At 42.5% G+C, this 27,511-nt stretch overlaps 1 protein-coding gene across 4 annotated transcripts in view; it reads right to left on the bottom strand.

The window, feature by feature from the left end:
* Positions 1–27,511, bottom strand: part of arid4b (AT-rich interaction domain 4B) — a 43,888-nt gene that overhangs the window by 16,163 nt on the left and 214 nt on the right. For all 4 annotated transcript variants that reach the window (XM_080849034.1, XM_080849035.1, XM_080849036.1 and 1 more), the window contains exons 2-10: positions 25,147–25,208; positions 13,505–13,615; positions 7,231–7,296; positions 6,671–6,761; positions 6,060–6,139; positions 5,697–5,788; positions 3,701–3,842; positions 2,602–2,681; positions 541–617 (exon numbers count right to left, since the gene is read on the bottom strand). In XM_080849034.1, the coding sequence (XP_080705160.1) occupies positions 541–617; positions 2,602–2,681; positions 3,701–3,842; positions 5,697–5,788; positions 6,060–6,139; positions 6,671–6,761; positions 7,231–7,296; positions 13,505–13,615; positions 25,147–25,152 (745 nt within the window). In that variant the 5' untranslated portion in view covers positions 25,153–25,208. The remainder of the gene's footprint in view (positions 1–540; positions 618–2,601; positions 2,682–3,700; positions 3,843–5,696; positions 5,789–6,059; positions 6,140–6,670; positions 6,762–7,230; positions 7,297–13,504; positions 13,616–25,146; positions 25,209–27,511) is intronic.

The following is a 27,511-nucleotide window of genomic DNA, read 5'->3' as shown; positions in this document are numbered from 1 at the left end:
ATATTATGAATACTGTGAGTGGCCCAGGATGAGGGAGGAGTACATGACAGACGAGAGTGCGGTGCTGTTCTTACACCAGAACAGAACACACTCAGAGGAGCCGCTGTCCTTTCACAGCATCTCTCTACCGAGCAGCACACATGTTCCACAGCCTCCCACAAACACAGCAGGCTCCTGCGCGCTGCCGCCGCACCTCATGAATCTGATCACCTCGCCCGTTCACCCGTGCCCCCACAAGATACGGAACGACCTTTCAAGATCACGGACTCATTGCTTGATCTTCATATGAAAGGGTGCTGGTGATCTCTCGGTTTTCGATACGAATAAACAAGTACGGTATGTTGTGTGTTGAAGTATGGTAGAGGTTGTGATGAGGGAGACACATGTCTGTTATCTGATGTCTGTTTATGTTCTAAAAGGTAACGCCATGAGACAGAGATAGAAAGTAATCAAATGGAGATTTTCCCAGTGCATGCACAGCCTCCAGAACAGTGGTTTTAATGCCTTCTGTCACGGATGTGCCCTGATCACTGTGCTTACCTGCTTTGAGTGCTGCGTCTGCCTTTGGTGCCGACTCCCCGTCCAGTTCTTGCACATCCTTCCGTAAAACCGTGGTGCTGCAAGACGACAATAAAAAAAACAAAAAAACAAACAAAGTCAAAACAAATAACTTACTTTTATTCAAAACATATTGCCTAGCAAGATATTGCCTGGCTGTACAAGAGAGCAGAAGTAAACAGCAGGCCTGCCATATTACAGCTCAGCCACAGGTCTTATGTGTGGAGGAAAGGAGGGAGAGATTTGTGCCTGGCTCGCTAGAGTGAATCACTGGTAGTTGAAAAAACACTCACGTCTGGCTAAGAATGGTATTTACCGTATACATCTTCACAACAAGTAATACTTATTACGAGACTTTAGATTTTGATGTATGAGAAACAGTTAAAATGGGAAAAATGGCCAAACTCCAACTTTCTGGCTTCAAAGACCTATCTATGTACATTAGCTCTGCTTCTGATCGATTCTGTGAGCAGGTCACATTCAGGTCACGAGCATGCATCATTCAGAAAAAAAACCAGACTTAGAATTTGGTATTTGGACTAAAAATAAAATAAAATGTGGACCAAATATTATGGGCCAATTAAGAGCCCTATTAGAATATTTTTGTAGTTACCAATGTCTTGAAAAACAGACCACAGAATGAGAATTTCAAGCGTGCATTTCACTTAAATTACAGTATTTACAGACGCATCTGATTTATTTACTGTTTCAGTTCTCCTTTAGTGGGCTCTGCCTTAGAGCCAATGCATGCAGAGGTCACTACATGGTCCCATTGATTAATTAATGCCTCACATAACAAGAAGCAGGCGTGGGTTTTAAATGTTTTATTCCGATCCATTTTGCCCTCAAGAAAACATAATAATTGTCATAACAGATGTATATCTGAGCATGTCCGTGGCCACCTGATGGTTCCGCAGTGGTTCCAAAGAACTTTTCTCTAAATGAACCCGGCGACTCCACAGGTACAATGGCCCCAGCTGCGCTGGTAAGAAATCCATCTCTCCAGGGTCTATGCTCAGTAACAACATGAAATTACAGCCTCTATTTCCCGCCTCCTTACTCCCTCACCCCCACTGCTCTGGAAGATCCTGGTTTGAACACTACAGTGCAGTTCTCCGACTGCTGGGTGCTTGTTTTTGTGAGGGAGTTTCAATCAGACAGTACGACGCCATAAAACACTTGACACGCCGTGACACTTGACAAGTAGAGGTGTGGTATACCGTGTGTTCGGTTCCATTACAGGGAGCAAATGAAGAAACCGCAAGGTACGAGATGCAACTGACGAGATGCAACAGCAAGGTATGGGTGTACCAAGACATGAATTAAAAATCATCTGCTCCCATGTATACTTGTTTACAAAGGGCGAAGGGGTTTGTTTAGCTGGGCTCGTTTGAAACAGGCAGCCTCTCTGCAGAGCCAGCACACTTTTTATTTTGCAAACCAGCTGCTTTTGTTTCATCTCGTTAGCTAAGGTGTCAAAAGCATCTCGGCTGGCTAAACTTCCGCTGGCCTGGTCAAGAGGGGGTGTATGTGTGTGTTTGTGTATGTGTGTGTTTGTGTTTGTGTTTGTGTGTGTGTGTGTGTGTGTGTGTGTGTGTGTGTGTGTGTGTGTGTGTGTGTGTGTGTGTGTGTGTGTGTGTGTGTGTGTGTGTGTGTGTGTGTGTGTGTGTGGGGGTGGCTTACAAATACCTATATCTACTAAGACAGCATTCCACAATGCACAAACAACAAAAAGTATTCACTCCCCCCTTCCAATTTCCAAGGCAAACACCTCTCGAGCATCTTTAAAAACAGCCCAGTATATGGTCCAAGTGAGAGAAGAGAGAGCACGTTAGGTCAGTCAGAAGGCAAGGAAGTTATGCTCTTCCTCCCCACACAGCTCATAGAAGCGTGACTAGAATCCCTGTGCTGAACTATTATTCTCGGCAAAAAGATTCGGTAGACAGAGATTATTTGAGAGCAGTTTCTTCCTGTGCAAGACCTGGTTTGCCTGGTTGAGACTAAGAAGATTGGAGTACAAGAGTGTTTAAGAGAAGGACTTACAACTTTCCATCCTTGAAGGAACGGACGAAAATGGTGTCCTTCTTCAATGCCACATCTTCATGGCAGTCTGGAGTAATGACCTTATTATAGAAAGGATAAGGAGATGATGGGGGGGGGGGGGGTGGATGGAACAGAAAAAAGTTTAATATCAGGAAATATGCAGCACAGCATGATTAATTTATATAATCATACCCACAGAACAAAATAATATCCAATTAGAGTCCCAAATCTAGTGAGTGACAGATAGCACTGTCTCTCTCTCTAAAAGCCCCAGATGGCCAAGTGTACGGATATGTAATTCAGCTGATTATCACAGGGGTGGGAGTTATGAACTCGTCATATACAACCCCCTTATCAAGGCAGAGCATTGAAGTGTGTGAAGGAACAGTACAATACAAATCACTTCTCCCGCATGTACAGGCTAGTGACACTCCCCACAGGTCTACACACAGCATCGATGATTAATCCCAATCCCCACATACACAATTATATTTAATTGTTTATCTGAGAAATATAGAGAAAAACATACACAATCATTTGCGTTCCCTCATGCCCTCATTAGCTGTGTGTGTAATGAAGACACTCTCCAGCCCGCCCACCCCCCCTGTATCACTGGCCTATACTACAGGGTTGACGTCAGTCGAAAAGCCCCTGCCCACCCCCCCCCCCCACTCGGAACTCTCCGCTATGATTATGTCACAAGGCAACACGGTAACCAATCGGGTGCTTTGTTGTCACGCAGCTGTTGCACAGATCGGCCATGGGGAGGCGACAGAGAGCACATATCCCGGGCATGCCAAGAACAACAACCTGGAGGTGGAGTCACGCTGATTTCACCGAAACAAATAAAGGGACAGAGTCATGGCTTTCCATCGTCCCTGTTGCACTTTGGCTTAAAACTGTTTACACTGTCTAGATCTCAAAGTTTTAACAGCCATTACGGCTAATTCAAAATGAAACGGCACCCTTGAAAAGCCATCCCTAGAGCAAGAATCTTGTGCTGTGCTTGGCAACATTATACTTACTGTCATTTTAAATTCATGACATTGAGAAAGAGAGTAAACTTGCTTCTTAACCACTGAAGTTGACATTGACTCACCAGGGCAGGGTACCATGACGTCTTCTTTTTGTCCCCTGTGGCCCCCACTTCCACACACACCACCTTGCCAAACAGGTCATCATTCTGTCGCTGGTCACCCTCTTCTTCCTCACTGGACGACGATGACGACTCCTCTTCTTGACTGACAAAACACATGACAAATACAAAAATTCAGTAAAAAGAACTACAAAAAACCAATACCATCCCACGCCCCCTTACCCCTGAACAAAGAATATTTTGTTTCCAGAGTTAACTGAGAAGGCGTGTACATGTGAAGACAACACGCACTCCCAAACACACACACTCTAAACATGGTTTTCCATTTCAGACCAAACCATGCCCAATGAATTCATTCCTGTACACTCCTGTTTCTGGTCATGTAGTGGGCACTGCTGCACAGCCCTGTGTCTGTGTGAGCGGGAGCTTCAGACCGGGAGGCAAGCGGCTCACACTTCTTGAGTACTCCCTGTGTTTTACAGCGAAGGATAATGGCTAATTAAGGTCCATCCGCTGATAAGTCCGCTCACTTGCTCCTGTTCGATATGCTGTGTGCCTCACTGGCCTGCTTCAGTTATAATGCAGAGTTCTTTCATCCCCCTCTCTCTCTCGTCAATGACCCTCTCACTATGCCCACTCTCCAATTAATTTAGGTCATCATCGTCTGTGACCAACTACCTGTTTATCACCAAGACAAGCATCTTTCTCAGCCTCAGTATCTTCATTCAGTTAAAGAAAACAAACAAACACCTTCACCTTTTAGGTTCTAGTCGACAGGGTTATATTCTTAAAAAAAAAACAGAAGCTGAAACTGAAAAGAGCTTCACAAGTAGACACACTGGAGTTATCAGAAATTCCACTTTAAAAATGGCACAGTGACTGCTGAAGTAAAAACCCCTATGGGACTACTGAGTGTCTGGGATTAACTAGCTCGTCTCTAGGCTAGATAACTGCCCCACTTGTTCCAATACCACCGGGAACACTCCACTTCAAGCTTGAATCTCAATCATTTTGGAATACTAATAATGAAGACAAAAACATTGATTTTTCTGTGAATATCATCATGGGGATATACCACATTCCACGGCAGAAAGTGTCCAAGTTATCCAATCAGAGCCCAATTTCACATGGCCTCCAGCTCCCATCTGGATAGTTCCTTTCCCGTGGGGGCCGGTGTTGGGATCAACGCTTCGCTCAGACACAATATTCCAGGTGAAAAGTGATTTTGGGCCTGCTCTGGGCTGCACAATGTGTTGTCTGTTTTCAGAGCAGGCCCTCGCTACCTCGACTATGACTCCCAGCCCCACTCCTAAACCATACACTCAAATAGGGTTGCATGATCTACCAGCCAGTGCCATTGGAGAGAAATAGCATTGGGGATACCAGGTCCTTCACCAAGGGTCTATGGGGTGATGGGAGAGGCTTTAATTTAAAAAGAACTTTTAAAACATGTTTGAGATTTGCCAACATCAGTCACTTTTTAAAGCTACCACTTTTTGAAGTAGGTTTTTATAGCAAACTAGTTTAATTTATCTTAATGGTATTAAGTCATGTGAACCGCCAAAAGGTACCTGTCACTCCTCCTTGCTGCCCTGGCTATGCACTATGTAATTCTGTGGTCACAGACGGACTTACCCATGGAAATTTAAGAATAGCGTTCACAGCACGACATTTCCAAATATCAGCTAACTATCTTATCAGAGCCAACTGTGCTGTTGCTGTGTTTTCCAGTTTTTTTTGCATGGCTTTTAGGCAGTTAGCTGGCTAGTTTTAGAACTTCTTACTGCTACTTTAATACTGTTGGTGTTATAAATATTATGGTCAGAAATCCTTTTATTCCTCAAACAACTATAGGATAAATGTAATGGTCAATCCTTATACTCCTTATATTGCTAATTTGTTTTTTAGAATACTTCAACATCAAGGCTACTTGAACAAACCGTAGAAAAGCTACTGGCAGAGCTCGAGTGGTGGGTGGGCTTTGCTGAGCCATACTCACACTGGATTGGATCGTCGCCCCCTGTTGCTCTTTTTCCCAATGACTGGTGTCCCAAAGTGCTCTGGGTTAGTGAGTGGGAGCCTGTCCAGCGTCTGCATGGAGAAAAGCAGAGCAGAGGGATTACATATTAATCCTGCGGAATGACATGGTGAGCTAGCTAGACCTCATGGTGCTCAATCAACTAGAGCACGAAATGTCTCTAAAAAGAGTAAGCTTCACATTTGGGGGTTAGCAAAGGACATACACACACAAATATATACAAGTACATCTTGTCAGCTTGCTCTAAAATGGTAAAACACGTGAGGTGGAAGAAAATAGACACAGTAAGGACAACAAGCAGGCGAAGCAACACAAAGGACTTGCCTCACTCTCTGCAAAGTGGCGTGCTCCTTTCAGGCAGAGCGAGGAGCGCCTAAGGGTCTTCTCATCACCGTCATCGAACACTGCAGGAAAAAAAAGAAGCTTAGCCTGTGTTGCCTATCTCACTTTCTCTCTCTCTGTCTATTTCTATCTCTCTATCTCCCCCTTTCCTCACTCTCCCTCCCTTATCTCTCTCTTCCTCTTTCTCTGTCTCCCTCTCTCTCTGTCTCCCTGACACACACATATATAGACAAGCACAAACATACCCTTCTCCAGCATTATCTAAAACACTTCCCTATCTCTTATGAAAGAAGTCAGCAGTATGCACTACAACCACCCACTGCATTCACGGATTCTATCATAACAAATTCAGTGTGCTTCCCAAATGCAGAGCAAGCATAAACGACTGGCCCATCCCAAACACTTGTTTAAAAAACAAACAAAAAACAAAAGCATCCATTTTCCAACAATTATGATAAATAAAATGCAAACCATTTCAGAACAAGGATGGGGACACTTTTGTCCTGGAAGAACAAACACAACCACGACAAACAATTGCAAAGTCATGGCTAACTACTGAAACTGAATTCACAGGTTCTCTTATCAGCCCTTACCAACAGTGTACAGGCTTGCATCAGTCAGCTTGTTGATGGTGGCTTCTTGGTAAACTCCATCTTGGTTTTTCACCTCAACCACAGCACCCACCTGAAAGCCAAAGATTACATATGGGTTTCTCTGAGCACATTGTGTTTTTTCTGTTTTTCTTACTGAAAATGGAAGATTGTAGTGGCACTTGCTTGACAGAGTATAAGACAGACAACTAAAGCATAGAAGAATAATGTTTAAAAAAAACAATAGTTAATCGGAGCTGAAGAGATGACGACCTTCTGCTACTGTCGATACCAGAGTCTACTGATCTCTGAGCAGCTACGTACTGTGACGGTAGCCATAAATACTTACTGAAGAACCCTGGGCTTTTATGAAGGACCAGTGTTCATTTTACTGATTAGAACATCTTGCAATGCTTATTTCAAACTCTAGTTTCAGTTTCAGTGTGCTTCAATGTCTGCTCTATGTTCACGGCAAGTGCTTGAAGTACTATTCCTGTCACTTCAGCAATGTCGCAGCTCAGAACACGTTTAAACAGCCTTACAGCAAAAACAGCGACACATACCTTCAGAAGTCCTCTGATGTGTTCATCGTGAACCTCTGCTGTTGATGCGTCTGGCTTGAAGGTCACCTGGAGAGAGAGGAGTGGGGGCGAGAGGTTAGAGAATCAGTAACCAGAGGAAACAAACAGACTCCTCATTGGCCACCTCTGTCGAGCTTTCCAGCCCTTGTGTCTGGCCTCCAGTGTGGGGGATGGGGATCTGCGATGGAGAGTGAGGGCAGGCAACAGACACCTAGCCCACAGGAGGTGTTTATTAGGGATGATTATGCATGAACTTCCACTTAATGGAAGAGGGGGGTGTTCGTTCAGGAAGCCCTGATCTTTCAGGCTGGACAACTTGCTAATGCTGGCACAGTTGGTGGAAAGTATGTGGCTCAATTAAATGGAATACACCCTGTCTTTTAGAAAACAAAAAAACAAACGATTCCTAACTTCCCATACAGGCACAGTAAACCTGAGAGTGAATATCACCCTCCCTGCCTATTGGGTCCATCTACGACTCCATAATCTACACTGCTGACATTATCTGTGCCATGCACATGTCCAGTTTTCCACTTCCTCTTGCTCCAAACGCAGAGACAATGGAACGTGGTGTCTGATAATATCTTGTGGACGTGTGCATTTCAAAACCTGGTAATGCAGGGTCCTTCTGCATTATGTCATGGAAGTCTCCAAATGGGTGTGGGGATAGTCTGACAGTAAGAGCCAGGATTGGCCTTTATAATCCAGGTCAAAGAAGCAACAACAGCAGGGGGAAAAAAAAATAGTTGTACAGTAGGAGTGAGTCGGGTCAGGACAACTGTGCATTCCTGCCTGCAGTGCGTTCCATTCTGCTGCCATAGTGCAGCCTTAGGGCTACAGGAGGGCCCTGACTCGTATGACACACCAGTGGTGAAGTGCACCCTTAGCCAAGTGTTGAATGCAAGCCCTGGCTGAAAGGGAAAATAACTACGAGCAACACTAGTGACCACTGCAAGAGGCACCGGGGAGGGAGGACAAACCGTTTCTGTGACTCCAAATGTGAAAGTGAAATCTAAGGTTCAGATGCTAAGTGAGAGAGTTTGGTTGATTCTGTTGTAAATCTAGCCAGCATATGGCAAAGCCAGAAGTGAACGTCTGGCCAGTGAAATATGCACCCTCTATCCGCAGATGAAAGTGAGCCTCAGTAGAATGGTCCAGTGAGAGCGGTCTGACACTGACACCAACAATAACAGCTGGTCTCAGTTTAGCCAAATATAATATGACTACGCAGAGGGGGGAACACTGGGTGCTTAGTATTTGTAGGCATAATTTGTCTTAATGTGGTGTGAACACAATTTTGAATGAAAAATTAATGCAACACTAATTAGGTTCTGTTAAACTGTAAATATTCCAGCATGTGATAGCATGTGTAATCATGCATAACAATATCAGGACATTTTTGGTGTTAGATGGAAAAAAGTCTGATAAGCACACGCAGGAGTACACAAAAATGGTCATGTGACTTTACAATCACACCACCTTATCAGATAAGCACTGAAAATACAAAAAAGTGTACATACTCCGTAGAGTTAAGTAATCTGTATGTTTAAGGATTTGTTTATGTTTAAGGATTTGTCTATGTTTACCTCTACAGAAGCAAAAAAAACACAGTACCAGGGTGGAAAATCTAGGGAATTTCCGGTTTGCTTTGGAGAACCCCCTACATAAACATAAGAGCTTTTTATAAATTAGCACTCAGCATCAAAGATGGATAAAAGACTTAAAGAAGGATTAATGACTGCAACAGGCAATTAAATAATCAGCAGGATGCCTTCAGGACCACATACGTGCAGCAAACCCACACTACATCCACACTAGATCTATGACACGGAGGAACCCCCTACCTTTACATCCACACTTGATCTAAGACATGGAGGAACCCCCTACTTTTACATCCACACTAGACCTCCACATGGAGGAACCCCCTACCTTTACATCCCCACTAGATCTATGACATGGAGGAACCCACTGAACACCTAAAGGTTGGCCAACACACAGTTAAATTGTTCTGCTGGTCCTCTCTTTTCTTGCTGGTGCTATTTCATTCACATGTAAGACCGAAGTAAGACATAGTGAATTGTAAGTGTGATTACCTGCTAATCCTTTTAACAAGGCCAGTCAAGCCACTGGGAATTTGGTGGTGTGTGGTCAATTATTTAAGTAGTATCCGTATACTGTATATATACCAGTATACCTTACTTAAATGTAGGGCTTTATAAGGATGAGACAATACTGTTATTTACCATTATAGTTTGATGTTGCATAACATAACCTGTTTTTTCCGTAAAGCCATGGCAGTGTTTGCTCCTCTCTCTCCTTCAGACTCTCCCTCTGCCTCTGCAGTCCCTCTAGACCCCATAGTGACCAACTATGGCAGTTCTATATTTCACTTTAATGACACACTGACAGCCAGAATGTCAAGTTGTAAACGGAATTGACTTAAATTTATACATCTAGATGCAAATATAAGTCATACTGTATTGAGTTATATAAGTAAATATATGTATAACTATTTTGATGAATTGTCAAGTCTTTAAGAGGTGTTACCTCTGCAAGTTACCAATATGAAAATTTTGAGGTTCTGTTTGGCATTAAACAGTGCACAGTATCCTGCCACGTCTGTTAACCATATGCCTACAATTTGTATCTTTTGACACAGTTTTCCTCTTCTCCGACTGTAACTGTCTCTCTTATAATATCTCAACCATCACCAAAATATCGTACCACTATTAATGCAGTTCAATCACAATTCAAAACAATATCACAACAATAACCAATAAATGTCTCATCATTAAAAACATCTGATGCTTATCTTTTAAATCAACCTGAACTTGCAATTTTAGCACAATCTTAGATAGATTTAGGTAAGTGTTTCAATATCCCCATGGTTTTCTCAAAATTCCCAGGAACCTGAAGTAGTCTATGGCGGCAGTGTATCACAAACAAATGGCACGCAATTCACAAATACAAGATGAAACAATGTTCCCAAATGTAAACGTTATTATTTACAGACTAATGAAGGTGCATTTACAAAGCGCTTGCCATTTGTGAACATCCCTGAATTTATTTTGGTCCATATCGCCCAGACCTACTTAACTGTGAAGAAATATACTGGATATTGATTGTTGGTGTAACTCTGCACATCACTAAGTTGATTTTTTGATGGCAGAGTCACATAACAACTGTGTCATCCACAACATTACCATAACAGGGGGTGTGAAGGGAGTTATGAGGTTTAATCTTCAACAGAAGGTGTTCTTAAGAGATCATAACAATTTAAACAAGCAATTCAGTCTTTAAAAATGAGTAATTAAATCTTTGAAACCTTAGAATTCATGAATGTTGAAAAGCAATTAAATGCACCACTGCCTTTAGCTCTGATTAGTCATGTCGGATAAGACTACTTCTGCCCAAGCACATGAATCACTCCAGACACAAGTAAACCAGTGCAGTCTGAAATCTTGTGCTACTTACAGAAACCCAGACACATTAGCAGTGGTATAGCTGTCTGCATCAGAATGTATGTGTCAATGCACGGGAATGTCCTCTCTCAGCTTGTGTCCACCTGCGGTATTAAGTTGCGCAGCAGGTGGCAGCTTGTGGACACAAAGGCTGTGCCGGATCAATGGGCTTGCCGTAGAGGAGCGGGGCTTTAAAAAAAGGAAAAAAAACCAAGACGCCTGACACCACGCTTTGACGTTCCAGCTGAGGGCTCAGGTGATGAGCTGCAGGACAGCCTCAACGCTTGGCTGAGCGTCACACCACACCGCACTCAGCCACCGGGCACGGTTACACATGCTGCAGGGCTTTTCCAGGCAGGGACGGGCCTCTTTTACATAGCATTAGACAGTGTAAAGGGCTGGGATGGGCCTGCGCTGCTGTTGCTGCTGCAACACTTCCATCAGTGTCTGTAAAGTAGCGTCGCACAGCACATAGTAATAATAATTCCCCTCAAACACAGGGCCACCGCTCTCTAAGGAGACACTAGCCGTAATAGCTCTCCAAACAGGAAGAGAGACAGGAGCGAGAGAGAGAGAGAGGGTGGTAGGGAGGGTGGGAGAGAGAGAAAGAGGGAGGGAGAGAGAAAGAGAGAGTGAGAGTGAGCAAGAGAGAGAGCGAGAGTCATCAACACTATTCATCCAAGGGAGATTGGATGGCAAGGAATGGAAAGCCTTGCAGTTATTTAGTCTTGTAAAAAGTGCTCTGTAGGGAGAGAGACCCAGAGAACAAGCTGCCCAGAGCCAATGATGTCATTGGTGCTACGATGATAAGAATTTGATTAGGTCCTTCAGCAGGGGTCCTGGTTTTTAGCTAGATTGCCTAATCCTATTTCTAACAGGACCACATCAGTTACACAGAGGAGGGGAGGGAGACACTGGAGGAAGGAGAAAGGAGGAATCGAGGGAGTGTTGGTGTGACAGTGAGGAGGTGGAAGGAGAGGAGCACCAGCTTCTACTCCAGACCTTATATAAACCTGGGGTTATAAAGCACACACGCATTTTTTTGGAGAAGAACTAACTTGAGGATGAAAAAGAGGCTAAACAGAATTTGCATTAAAACATAAATAAATAAAAATATCCAGCTGATGTAAAAACAAAGCAATATGAATGTGGAAACGCGAGCAGTCGGCTGCTTTGATCTTATTTTTAAAACCACACAGAGTAGAGCAGCACCATATGGCACTACCCGTTTGTTAAGCTTGCAGTAAAAAAGATTAATACACCAAACCACTGAAGTGGAATTCATTAGGTGGGAATATTCAAAATCACAACAACCCATGACTAATTGCTATAATCCTCTATTTGTGTAACACCAAGTACGCTTTTGCTGCAGTTATTCTGTTCCATGTCTACTTTGATCACCGCTATTCTGTGTCAACCCATAAAGCAATCAGTTTGCAAAATGGACATCTTATTCTACAGCACTTGACACGATTTACCAGTTTAAATTAGCCACATCTTTTAATAAATATCAAAGAGAGCAGTATTGCTCTCTGTGCTAAGAGACAAGCAGAGCACGGCCTGCTGCCGATGGTCTGTCTGCCTGCCTTTATGAAATATCCTGCAATTATCTTCAAGTGTTTTCAATTCCAAACAGCACAGTTATCCAGAAATGTCCATTGTTCACATGCTAACATGCATTTGTGTCTGAAAGGATATCGCCTGCATACACAGGCCCATTTCTCTTGGGCGCCCATCCACTGAAGGGTCAAAAAAAGAGCACAAACTTGAGGCTAGTGGCCTGTGTCTGCAGAGAGCACAGAACTCCTAGAATAGTGCAGAGGGTGGGAAAAATCAGAAAGCTAAGGATAGCAGGACAGCCTCAATTTCTCCAAACCTCTTTAAATCTCTCTTCACATCTCTTCCTTTATTTCTTCTTTTAGACTCAACACCTATCATACCAAGCCCAACAGCTGGAGACCTTAAGAGTACCTGCGCCTGAGTGAAACCCTGCCAAGAACCTCTCTGTTTGGCCAGTGTGGACGATGCCTCGCTCAGATTACTTAAGGCTTTAGCAGACTGTGGAAATATGTTTCTATCCTGAGGTCATTAGCCATTTGACTGTGGAACAGACTAAGGCTTCTCGGGTGGAACTGTGTTAATAATACAATACATCAATAAGTCTCAGTCACTTGAGCAAATGAGCCAGTCAGCATCAATATGGAGAGCTGGCTCCTAATAACCCTTCACAGCAAGAACTCGATGAGTAGATCGAGCCATATTACATGCAAGGCTAATACGACCGCAAAGCCGACGGTAAAAGCAGATTCAATGTCAGACTCTCTCCAGACTAGTTTAAAGAACCATTTAGGGATGTTTCCTGCGTTTCCGTATTATTTGAAAGGCCTGAGTTTCCCCCATGCAACTTAATGCTACAATCTACAATTGGCTAAATAAACCACTCCAGTAAGACATCATTGTCATGGATGTGCAAATCTATTATTCCTTTAGAAGCAGTCAGCTTTGGGCCTTTTTAACAGACAGCAAGGCACATGGGAAGCATTTGTGTGATTCTTATTCAAACAATAACAATTAGGAAAAATGCTAATAATGCTGAAATGTAAACAAACAAACAAACCCACACACACGATTAAGTTGCCTCTGCATTTCCCAGTCTGCTAACAAACAGGGATTCTAGCTCTAATTAACACAAAGATATCCTGGCATGGTGGTATCCATCATTGTCTACTCCTTACTGAAGGCTTGGTGTTCTGCCCGGTTGAGATAACCAACAGTCTCCCAGGAGTGCTGCTTACCTTTGCCTTGACCAGTCGCTTGGCAGTCTTGATCTTCGCCTCACAGAAAGCCCCTCTGTACTTGGCGCTCACATCTGTGCCCACCGTCAGATACGGCGGCTCCTCCAGGGTCTGCGAGAAGAACAAAGGTAAGGGTGAGTAAAAAAGAAAGAGTGAAAGTAAAGGGTAAGTGAGAGAGCGAGTGAATTACACTCACAGAAGACACTTAAAATGGCAGAGACCTCTGGAGCCAACAGCATGTCTCTGTCGGTACAAAGACTGTGCCAAATGGCAGGGGGATACATCACTTTGTAGCCACTTTTAATACCACATGAGTTTAGTCGGCCATCTTTAATCTAAGATTGAAAACGAGTGTCTGACATTGCGTGGCATGTACATTGTGACATTAATGTTCGAAACTTGCAAATGAGTCCCTAGTTCAGTTGACTGACTGTTCCTAACAGGCTTCCTGTACCGGAGGTGGGTGGCAATTTATGCTGTTAAACTGCCTGTGTAGATAAATACTGCCCTACGAACAAAATTAAACCGTGCAGGGTCATTCCCATTACATTCGTAACCCTGACCCTCAGTGTGATCTATGCCGTTCCTCTCCCTGTTAGCATGAGATGGACAGAGCCCACACACACTTATCATGATCTCCCCGCTTGGCAGCAATGGACAGTGAGAGCAGAGCTAGAAAGGCCACTTGGTCTAAGTGACCAAGGCACCCTTCCTGAAGCCAGCGAGGGCAACATTAGCCGTCTAAAGATACGGATGTCACCTGTCACCTCTGAAAGCATTTACCACATGTATGTCACAGCGGTTTTCACCCACGATGTCAGCTAGGCTTTGTGCAGTTATTTAGAGAGGAGTGTTGCATTAAAAACTGATTCGATGCTGGGAGGCACACTACATTAGTCTAGTGCTGGAGACTGTTCTCATACATATCTTCTAGTGAGTAAGGTTTTCCCTGACTCCAAAGATAGTTTCAGGGTTTGGCTTACATATTTGAACAAATAGCTCATCTCCCTGTTAAGGAATATTGTGAGGGCTGTACATGATTGGCTGTGATGAGTTTTGCTGATCAGATGATTGCAAGTAGGATGAGCGGAGAGGATGAAGGAGCTTTGGTTGATATCACTCAAACTGGCCCTACCGCCTTCCCTTGCCTATACACAAGCATCAGGACAGTCAGTAATCACGAGGAAACTGGGTTCACCATGAGCATTCAAGATAAAACAAACAGTTCATTTTATTGCAGTGAACACCGAAGGGACTAATGGCATCAAACTTATAAATATATTTAGTCATAATCAGCACAAGCCATTTGGATACACTCTGACATGTTCTGTGATTTTGAGCCATCTAAATCTACACAACGGCAGGTCTGAAGTCACTGTGGCAAAGGAAGTCTTGTGGCAATGTGGCAAAGGAAGCGCTCTTCAGCATCAATACAGGATACTCACATTTTAAATGCCTAGCTTGCTCTTTTAGAATCTACTTCCCAAAGAGCTCTACACGATTGCCTCGTTTCCCTGGCAACATAGAATCAGAGCACAACCACAGAGGCAGGGTGGCGATAATGAAACATGATGCTCCAAAGTACTCAGCTCTTCTGTCCTTTTCCAGAAGATAATGACAATCTAATCCAAGTTTCTCAGACTATAAGTGCTTTGAAATTCTGTCCTGGGAATCTTGTTAGACTGTGCACTGGATTTTACCAAGTGGAATTAATGGATGCTGATGTTCGCGCTCAAGACTGACAGGTCCTGGAAAATCAAACTTGAACATCCGGCTTCAGAATTCCTTTGGGTTCTTTGGCTCTCACAAGGTACATAAACTAAACCGAACAAAATGACACTCGACAAAAAATCATTTTCACTTTGTGTGATTGACTTTAAGAGGGAGAAATGTGTCAATGTCAGATCTCAATTGACCTCTTGGTTAAACAACATTAAAAAAAATCAGATACCAAAGCCTAAACTACTACTGTTCAATGCTGATCGATGAAACTGTCAATCAATAAAGACAGCAATTAACATTGCAGGCCAAGTCAGTATGATTTTCCCTTCAACACTTCAAGCACCAACACATTTTTCCAGGACCTTTCATCCCCAGGAGGGTTCATCCATATGTAATGGCATACCGTCTACTTTCTAAAATCGCTTTTCAACTAGAAATATATCTTTGAAGTCTTAAAAATGTGAAATGAATGAATAACTTTTTTCGAAGATGGATATTGACAATGGAGGGTTCTGTGTTCCTCTGCACAAGAGCGATGGCCTAGGGCCTCCCCCTGCCATGTTAAATGCAGTTCTCTCCGGCGAGGCATTGACCAGTACAAGCAGCTTCAGTCTCCCCTCCTTAGCTGAGCTGGCAGCAGGCAGCAGGCCCCGGCTGCTGGGCTGCCCTTTCACATCCTGTGGTTCTCAGCTTGACAGGCCATCAGCTGGCCATGGCACAGATGTTCATTAACATCACACACGAGAACAAACGGCCCTGACAAACCTGCTCCTCTGCTAGTGCCATCACTGCCCTTTCCGCCAGACCCACCAACAAACCACCAAAACAACCCAGGATCAGGACCACCCATGCACCCACCCATGCACCCACACACACACACACACACACACACACACACACACACACACACACACACACACACACACACACACAAATAACAAACCACAGCGCAACTAAACAAACCCCTAACACTCCTAATTACAAACAGACATCAGGGACAAAATCATCCGTTTGAGCATCATGCAGAGCAAGGCCATGGGTATCTGTGTCTGAGATATTTTTCACATTATAATGAGGCCAGTCCAGACATCTTCAGAGGGGGGGAGAGTATCTCAACCAACAACAATCAAATTGAAAAGTATCCAGACCAAAAAAACAAACAAACAATATAATACAACAAAATATTGTTGTACGGTGTAGCAGCAATTTCATCCTCTGAGTCCTCGAAGCAATCAGTCTTTCAATTCTTCTTTCAGTCATGTAATCAAATTATGCCCATACTCAAATGAGCAGACTTACTTTTGAATACAATATAATCAACAAATGCCAGACACAACAAGCACAATAATAATCCGGTGATGTAGAACAGAATGGAATTTGGCAACAGGCCACAGTCTAAAGTTTAGACTCTAAACCAACAGTCCACACAGAAAAACACAAATCTTTGTGTGTTTAGATTTACAAATTACATCCAATGATTGTGTTTCTGTTTTGTATCACAAGGTAGGGAAAGCATCCGCTTTACCTCAATCTATGTTATTAGTGCTACAAGCCACTGGTGCCTCTTAATTACACCGCGGCTGTTTTGCATAGGATATATATGCAAATATTTGGTACTCTGTTGTTGACATTAGCTTCTTAGCCATGGTTAATCATCGTGCTCTTGTGTGTTTGAATTTTAGAGTCTTTGATTGAACATCCACTTACAAAAACATGAGTGATTAATGAAGACAATGAGATGACCAATTTACTTCTTTCCATTATGCTTTTAGTGATTAAATACAAGTACCAGCCTTTGCTTTAGCTTGAATGCATTATATGGCTACCGTCCACAATGTGACATTTCTCAATTAATAAAGTGGAAGAAACCCAATCACTTTGGGTCAAACTTTGATAGATATTTTAGGACTACCGCTGAAACGTATACACAAACATGTACAATCTTTTGCAGACACTTGCTTAGTAATACCTTTCCAGTGTCCAATTAACCAGTTTAAGTCCAGAGGGCCAAAAGCTTTTAAGAAATATTATTCTGTCTCTCCCTGTCTCAACACCATTTTCACGGATAGCTGTTTGAGTATGGATCTGTTTGGTCATCCACCCAAACAGTGCTCACAATAGTGAAAGTGAAATTCAATCTTAGTGAAAGAGGAATGACCACACGGTCTTTAGTGTGGTTCTGATGGCATGCTGAAGTTTATCACTCATTGTTCAATTGTTATTATTGTTTTTTTCTACTGAGAAAATAAAAGTGCAATAAATATGTTTGCACATTATCCTTCTGGAAGTTGGTTTCCATTCAACTGACAATCACGGTGTCATGATGTAATTTCCTGTTAAAACCCGTTTTCTCTGAGATTGACTAAAATGAGCAGAATATGTTGTGAGCTGACAATTGGCCAGTTTATTATAATTGCTATTTCTGGGCTAACTGCCACGGCTCATATTATTTGCCATAGACAATAGCACAGAAATGAAGATAGCCTAAGCGCCCTTGCACTGATAATTATCAATGTTAGGATTTTGTCTCCTTCTGAGAATATTTTTGGGGTATTGAGGAAATATTCAAGAAAACTGCGATTTAAGTTGCCTACCTATAAAAAATAAAAATACATTAATAATTAGGCCTAGCTAGATACAAATACTCTGTAGTCCTAAAACAATATATACAGTCATCAAATCACTTCATAATATCGATGCTTTGATCCCTAGTCAAAGCTGGAAACTATGATTAGAGAAAGACTCACAGAAAACCAAACCATAAGTTCCTTGTTTTTTCGTTCTCTTGCATGTCATTTTTCCCTTCCTACTGGAGCAAGGGTGGTCTGCGGGAGCTTTACAGAGAGCCCTGGCTTTAGAGGGGGTATCCTGAGAGATAGGGCAGCCAGGCCAACAAATCTGGACAGTACTGGCATGATAACAGAGCAAGTGATGGATCTGCCCTCTGGCTAGGCAGACAGAGCTGTCAAGGCCTCTAATGAGGTACAAGGGAAGACGTGAACACAACCACCCCCCTCCCCCTCCCTCCCCTCCCCCCCTCACGCACACACAAAACCAGTCAGCTAGATTCCAACCAGCCTGGGTTAAGCCACTGCTCATATGTGAGCGGGTCAAAACTAAGAGGAGCCTCTCTCCCAGTCCATTTTGATCCTTGAAGAATCGATCGATAAATCCTTAGGATGAGAGACACCTCCTAAAACCCATTCATTCATAGGCTTTTGGAACGTTTGTTCTGAACCAATGACTGCTACTCTGCTGGGTAGGGGGGTTGAGTTCATGTCAGGTCATTTCACTTGAGAGGTCATTTGAAATGCTTTTTAACTGGAAGGATTATTACCAGTTATAGTCCTATAGTCTTTCCATTTTCCTTGGGATGCGAATGTACTGTTTCCATGAACCAACATTTATTTCAGTTTTTATGGTTCCAGGAGTTGTGTAGTTTATACAATATGCATAATGTTCTTCCCACAGGGTCAAAGGTAAGTAACACAAGTATGCATTGGGGTCACACACACACACACACACACACACACACACACACACACACACACACACACACACACACACACACACACACACACACACACACACACACACACACACACACACACACACACACACACACACACACACACCACACACACACACACACACACACACACACACACACACACACACACAGAGCCTTTCCAAGAAAAGAGGCTAAACTCTGACATGTCAACAGTAGAGCTGGATGCAATATTGCTCTCGTTTTGTCTTGTGTTATAAATCCAGCGCACCCATTTCCTTTTGAGCGGTGTGCTTTCGCTGTTCCCTATACGCCCAAACTCACTTTCAGCCAGGTTGTGGCATGTTTAGTATAGCTTGAGCCAAGATGATGGAAAGAGGTCATTGGTCAATAAAACTAAATGGTAAAACCAATTCAGCTGTAATCACAGCCACGAGTATATCTTTTACCACCCCCATGAATACACGTGTCATATTGCTTTTATACAACAGTTCTACTACCGACTACCTGAGTTTTAAAGACACCCGATTCTGTTTTCTTTTGTTTACTTTGATTTTGTTTATTTATTCTCGGCCCCCAAATATAGTTCCAACCTGTGTTTTTCGGGGTCAAGCGTTGCCAATTAATGAATATGGACACTCTCTAGCCAGGTTTAGTCAGAGAGGCATAATAATTTGTACAGTCACCTACACTTACATGTTACTTTGTACAATCCTCCTAGGCTCCTACCCCCTAAAATATCCACCTGCCATACTACTCTCTTGCTTTGAATTAATGGAATGATGTTAAAATACATCAAACACGGAGTGATTACTAGTGGTGAAGTGAGGTTGTTCCAGGATATCCTCATTCATGGAATGCCTTGTTCAATAAATGCATGATGTTTCCAAAGTCAATGAGTAATCCTGTTAAATAATCATGATCTCAATACTGACCAAAATGATCGTGATTATGAATTTCACCATAATCAAGCAGCCCTAAAATGTAAATGTTAATATACTCTAGCACTTGTAGACCCAAAAATAATATTATGAACATTAAACATTTGCATATTAAGTCTTCTTTAAAGTAGATAACATACATTTCAAGTAATGTAATATTATAAAGTCCAGAAACACTGTAGCATCTAACAATAAAATATCTTGAGCAATACAAATGATGGGTGGACTTTCTAGCTCTCTGTAACTTGGAAGAGGGGCTACAGAGAGAAAAAAATCAGTATTGCAACGTGAAGTCCACAAAGTGTTTCCAAAAATGCGCTAGTATTCTCTAGATATTTCGGCCCAAAGTTCTCTCACAAAGGGACAGAGCTGCAAGTGCATGGAAGCGGAACTCCTCCAGCCAGTGCAGAAACCGAAGCGATTGAGGACTTCAGGAACTACGGGTAATAAGACACTTCAGCCTTAATGAGCCTGAAATCTCCAGTGTCTTGCCAATACTCTCCTGTCAAAACATAGCTGGGGGAACAGAGAATGCCATGCTGGCCATAAATTCAAGTATGACATACACACAAAACTATCAAGTTTTTTTTTTCATAGGGTGAAAATAATGGCTCATTGACTGTTTTTAAAGCTCTTCGATTCACCTACCTCTGTTGAGGTGGAAAATCTTTCCCAGACCCTGTGCGGCCTGATTAAACACACATGTGTTTTGTTCAACTCAACAAAATGCACCCGAGAGAGGTGTGGAGAAAACACCTTTTGTGCGTTGTTCTGCTTACCTATTGAATAAGAAAGAGTTGACAGGAACTCTATGTCTCAAATCATTTCTGGGTTTTTTTACCAGACAAGCAGACATTTGTGTGATTCAGTAAACGTTAGCACGAAATACAATGTCACAATTTTTGTTTAAAAGCCCCCAGGCGGTAAATAATAAAAAATACAAAAATAATAAATGCAATTAGGTCATTCAGCATCTTTTTGGTTGTGGAAAAACAGCTTCCAGCAGAACTACAGCTCTTTTCCAGATGCAATCAACTTCAATGGCACATCTTGCTACAAGATCCATCAAAATGTAATTGTTGAGGCTGACCCAAACTCTATGGTGGATTAAAACACTAACTGCATAATGTACTTCTGTAAAATAGATAATTACATCCTACAATATCATAGTGATGAAAGTAAGAGATTAATATCATAACATAACTTTCTTTCCTTCTTACTTGATATCACTGGTGTGGTCTACTTGGCCTTGTTGCTCTTTGTCTTACAGAATGCTCAGTACTAGTAATGATTGAGCTGACAAACCTGTGTGCTTCAAGAGAATGCAAATAAGACAATATCTCTGTAGCAGACTATGCTGAATGTGTAGGTGGTGTGCACGATAATTTAATTCCCAACCGAGATTCCCAATACGACAGCCATCGTTAGTTTCTCTTTTCATAGCTCACAAAGTAATAGCAGCAGAGTAAACTGACAGCCGTTTTGTCAGATCTCCAAGGATTGCCTTAGCAGGCTTTGCAAATTAATGTGTTAACATCAGCCAACCACAATTTTCAAATATATAGACACACAGATCAAAGCAGTCTGGGCTGACCAAGCTCAGGTAGCAAAAGTTGTATAGTATTTATTGAGGAGGTGAAAGACAAAACAGCAAGCAGCCAGAATTATTATCTGTCTGAGTGGTGGAAGAGTGGATGTCCAGTGTACAGAATCAGAAATATTGTGGACCCCCCAAATTATCGCCCTACTACACAGGAAATTTAGCCATCCATGTGAGGATTGCCATATCAATACAGAGAGACTTTGCCACAACTACAGAAGAACAGTGTTTGGTTGGTCCATTAATCCACAGTTTAGCTGCGTTTAGCCTGCCTCTGGCTCCCACATCAAACACACTGATTAAAGGCAACTCGAGGCCAGACAGCTTCCTTTAAGCAACAATGAAATATGTGTCAAACAATCCACCACGAATTTGCGGGAAACACCACAGTCTGCTCCTGGCCATTTCTCACCCACTATAATGACAACACAGTGTTCTTGCATAATCTTCTCTGTGTATGGTCCCAATGCAGCACATGATCCCCCTTCTCAAACTACGACAAAGCGGAGATGAGTTGAAACACAGAGAGAAGATAAAAAGAATCGCTGCTCTGCGCTCTCTCTCATATCCTCTCGCTAACCCGGCCGGATGTCCTCACACGGTTCAGCTGTGGGTCAAAGCGCTCCTCTGGCCAATCGTGACAGGATCAGTCACTGAAGGCTGGCACACTGTGCCCACTTAATAGGCTGTGCGTGTCAATCATCACTGGAGAATAAAGTGTGTGCTTGGGTCTGAGACCTGCAGCTGCAGGCATGGCGACGTGCCTGAGGAAGGTCTTGTCACAAACAGAAGAGCCCCTGCACAAGTCAGAGTCAAACCTGGGTGATCACATCGGTCCAGTGTGGTTCATTAGGCACTTAACACATGTACAGCGCTGGGAGCTGGAGCGATTTAATCTGCTACGATAATCACTCTGGATATTTAAAGTTACTCATTAATGGCGACGCTTTCGTATTGGAGGGATAATAAACACAGCTGGCCGCCGGGAAAGCACCGCCCGACACACACAGCGTACACACACTTGCCTTACTCAGCCAACTCTTACCAGCCTAACATTCTCTCCAGACTAAAGGTGATCCTGTCTCAGCCTAATAACTATGTAATTACAATCGTCAGCTCGTTCCTGATGCAGAGTTTTTCCTTTCGCGTCCTACAGCTGTGAAAAAACAAAAACTGTTACCAACCTTTCAGGCTACATTCCTTGACAACAGGACTGAATCAAGTATCGACCCTCCATCACGGTTAACAATGAAACTGATTGTTTGCCAAACAAAGGAACACGGAAGGGGGATGTTGGAGAAAATTAAGCTTTTCCCAAGCTCACACGCTGTAAAATAATCCCACTTTGAATCCACTCTTTGTCCTGGCCTCTCGTCACTGCACCTCTCTGTCCAATAGTATTGCGGCTCTGGTTTAAATATGTGAACACATTTCCATTACCACCTTGTGGCCAACACACAAACATATTTTAATATTTTTTGGGTGAAAAATAAAACACAAAACATCCAGAGCCACTCAAACCTGCTGGAACAGAAACAGGTGCTGGTCAGATGGAAATTTAATTTTCTCTCAAACAGAAACCCTGGCCTATGCGAGCAGGAAGCCACATTTTTGCTTGTTTCATTTCCACCTGATTGTCCTGAATAAGACAAACGCACGGAGGAGATCAGAGAGCGAGAGAGAGAGAGCGGCCAGAAACAGATGGCACGATGACTAGAGTGTCTCATCACGAGCTGAGTGAGTGATCTCAGAGCCTGACTGACTGTACTGCATTAATGATCTATGCACTATCTACAAGGTTTCCACACCTCTCACTTTCTGAAGAACCGGGGTGTTTTATTCCTGTCATCAAATGACACTTTCTAATCATCATGGTCTCTAACTGAACTAGCAATCACTGGTTCTTCACAGTAATGTATTGCAACAACATTTCATGTTTGAGGAAGTAAACCTCAAATCAGTGGTCATATTTTTTACAATAATGCATTGCAACAGTGTTTAATGTTTGATGTCAAATGCATCTCAAAGTACAGACCAGAGGCAACAAAACTGTCTATGAAAGAGAGGTGTGCCACTGACTCCATTCTTCTTTCAGTGACACTGTTCTTTTTGATTACCTCCTTTACCCTACTGACAATAACTACTCGGCTATCCTGACAACTATGACTAAGTTGCGTGGAATAAAACGAAGCCTTTTGCTATGCACAGAACCTTAATGTTGTAATTCAAAAAACACATGGATGGAAAATTCAAGAATATTTTTATTTCACAACCAGCCGGCAGAGTTGGCATGTAAATGAAGCCATTTCACAGTACGGGTGCATTGTGAACGCAACTTACGCTTTAATCAATGGCAAAGGCAGCACAGCCACAATAAATCTCTCCTCGCCAAGATGAGAGCACACTGCACATAGAGGGGGCCGTCGCTGTGCAATATTTTTGCCGGTTTCCATGAGCACTGACTAATGTCACTGGTGAGAAACTGCGGCAGCAAACAAGCTTGACAACCACATGGGTTTCATTAGCTTCCAATGGAGATTGGACAAATCTTGACGGGTGAAATTATACTGGCTGTCAGTGTGAATTAACAGAGAGGGGAGCTGGCCTGATATCCCTTTATTACATATGCGTCTTGAAATGGCCTAAGCTTTATCGGGCTACTTTGGATGCGAGGCACCTGTGGCTTGCTGTTTTATGGGTTGTCAACATGATAACTATCCAGAAAGGTCACAACTTCGACATCATTCTATGTTTAGCATAGTTTTTCACAATTAAGGGGCACAATACAAAAATGAACACTATCAGAACAACACATCTAAGATCAACTATTCCCTTGTTCTCACATGTCACTCCTGTGGCCAATGGGACACATCCAGTGGGCAATAGCCCAGCACTCAGTTACCATGGAGACAAGGCAAAGCCTTTCACTGTCACATTCCAAGTCGCCTACTTTGTGGGAGACACAATGGTTCTAACTTTGCCAACTTCTTCAAGACAGTGGGAGCAATTGGACAACTTTGGTTGTAATTAATGAGGATGAAGCTCTTCCACTAGACAAAAAGCATTCCATCAAATCAATCAATAACCAATACAACTTTGCATCCATGCCTTGTCTGCATCTAGTACAAAATCGTGTCTTGGCATTTCTGACAAAGGAATGAGGCACTATTTCTCAATACTGTCTTAACTTATCTCAAGTAAAACAAAGATGGACTTAAATATTAAATGATTTGTTTTAAGCCCTGCATTGATTACCCCATACTATTACCCACTACACCTCTAGACCCCTAAGGTCCCTTAACCTAACATCCTAAGGGAACTTCTGTGGCTTTATTGATACCTAAATCCCATTAGGACACCCCCCCTTTTCATCGATCTGTGTCCAAATAAGGTCCACATGGGGTTTGACATACGTCATGTGCATTATGTCCTATTCTTTCATCTTATGGTTTATGTACTGTAGTCATTGTTTATCTTAAGGTTGTATTTAGTAAACTTTGCTGGGGGGTATATCAGGAAACATAATAGAGTTGCCTTGAGGCGGTCAGTTGCTACAAGTTAGACAGTCTACTCCTACAAAATAAAGTAATACTCCAAAAAAATCGTGGTACATTTGGGCAAACGTCTATTAACTACCATAACAAACTTTACTGCATTTAAATTGTATAGACTACCTGAGTTTTTTTTATTATTATTCTCTGAATACAATATACAATATTCGATATTCAATTGGCTTCTTATCAGGACAAGAGATAAGTCAACAGAGAATATCATTTTGTATTTTAAACCATATCTTACGGGACAATTTTTATAAACCATCAACTGAATGGACCACGTGATAGCAAGCAAATTCAGGTTTCAGGGGACTCACCTTCATCTCCGCAAGAGGCCTCGCTGGTCCGCTTCAGTGGCCGCTGTGTTATGAACCAGTAGCTGCAAACAACATGTATAAGCATAAGCGACATGTCCTGTATGTTATACAACCAGTATTGCAAACAATCAGACTAGTGGCACATCCTTCACTGCACAACAACTTGGTCGATGCGACAAAATAATCTTTTAAAAACAGGGCGAGGCTGGTTTGTATTATGAAAATATAGGATATTTGTTTCAGATGCAGTATAATAACATTACGATAACTCATCAGTGCATTCTTTCAGCTCCTCGACGCGCAGTAGTGAAACGGAGAATAGGAGAATACAATCGTTTTCCTGGTAGACAGCACAGCACCGCGGGGGTTGACTTTAAACGGTCGTTGACAACGTCCGCCCTACGATTTTTCTACCGTGAATTTGATGTTTCCATTCTGTGACAATCGAACAGACTTTCGCCAAGTTAAGAGCGTTTAGGTACAGGCTGATCAGATGAATGAGAGAACATTTTCAGCCGTTTATGTAATGATCTCGTGTGGCTCCGGTCTCAACGTGATTTATTTTGCCATGAGAGCATACGGCAAGTTCATCCCAGTTATCCACAAAAGAAAGTTAAACTTATTATTTACATGTTCGTGTAAATATGACAGACCATGCAGAGGGTATCGATAGAGAGACGGAATCAATTTCTTTGAACTTCATCAAAGTCAACGACGAAGATTTAATACAGTAGCCGTGCAAGGGAGCAGGTTAGCGTAATGTCTACTGCGCTACAGCATTCGATGACGCCATTTCTGTGCCACACAGCACAGACACATTACTATTCCATATGAGGATAAAATAAGCAAAACACACAAACAAACATTGTCGAACCATTCTAAACGCTACAGATTACAAACCATGTATCTAAGGACAAAGAAAACCTTCCAGTCAAGAAAGTAATGTTTGCTATCGTTGTTGGGTTTGTTCTAGGCTATCTCGTCAAGTGGGACGACACATAGTTTCTCACTGTAGCCCTCAGCGGGTGAATAAAAGCCCAATGACATGAACAATCCATTAATTCATAAAATAGACCGACATATATCTGACCAAATTGTGAGACATTAAGACACTTACGCAGTAGACCATTTGCAGGCGGATATAATATCAACGGAGGGCATAATTCTCCGTCTACGAGGAAAGGCTCTGATACAAACTGCTGATGGTTGAGACAGACTACATCGGGTGCTTCACACAATGGAAAAGCTGTCAACCCCAACGAACAAGGTCAAGCTGAACAAAGTCGCTCGAAACCCCGCACAAAGAAAACGATACCGCAATTATGTTAGATTACTGGAGAGCTTCAGAATGTCGTCTGCTAGATGCTAGTAACAAGCTTGCTATATTTCTTCCGACGAGTCTACTGTTACAATGTCACCCTCGACAATTGTCGGGCTATATTCTCTGTGACAGTGGTTCACAGAAATAGCTTAACATTTTTCGACTGGCATTAAAGGTTGCATGTCAAATTCTGGGCTAGAGAAAGGTCGCGTACAGCAAAATGCTTCAATATGGCTCAACATTGCTAACTGGTACAACTGAAGGAAAACTGCTTATGTTAACTAACGTTACAGGCTCAACAAGCCAGCCATTTCAGTTCGCTCTTGTAGGCTTGTCGTTATTGTAGGTTACATGACTACGCTGGAACAGAGGAAGTAAGCCCCGAATTTCCAGAAAAGACGGTGATAGAGTACGCTGAATTATGCACAGGCACACAGCGCGGTCGAAAATACAGTTCGAACAATATATCATCACGCGCTGAATCATTTCAGAATCTCTACAATGAGCGAGTTCTTTTGGGTGCTTACTTGATTCAGGCAAGCACAGCACAAATGCAAGATTCGATCGACCCATGAAACTCCAGACATGCACATGCTGTTTTCCAGAGTTGTAGTCCCAGCATTAATTCGAAATACTCTCTCAATCACAATATAGTGCACAAAGCCTTACGTAAGGGCTACCCAACAAGGCAGCATTACCCCATCATTTGGTCTATTTGGTGGCGAGGATCGCTGTTTAGTTTTAGCAAATTCCAACACAACCTTTGCTGTTTTATTGCCAATATACTTCGCCAAAACAATACATAACACGGATGGATAATGGGCCACGAAGAACGGTGCTCCTTTAACGAGCAGAAACAACCTTGCAAAAACGAAAATCGTGTAACGTTACTGCTTAAGTAAACAAGGTTGATGACAATACACGAATGCCTCCGGTTTTTAAACAACATTTTGATGTCTTTTTGTATTTCAGCCTTTCGATGTTGCGACAAACGTCTGCAAACTATCACTGTTAATCGATTTGCCTTTACTTCTACAAGGCGAT

The sequence above is a fragment of the Sprattus sprattus genome (genome assembly GCF_963457725.1).
Source record: "Sprattus sprattus genome assembly, chromosome: 12".
In the NCBI taxonomy this organism is placed as follows: Eukaryota; Metazoa; Chordata; class Actinopteri; order Clupeiformes; family Clupeidae; genus Sprattus; species Sprattus sprattus.
This window is presented reverse-complemented; position numbering and strand designations above follow the sequence as displayed.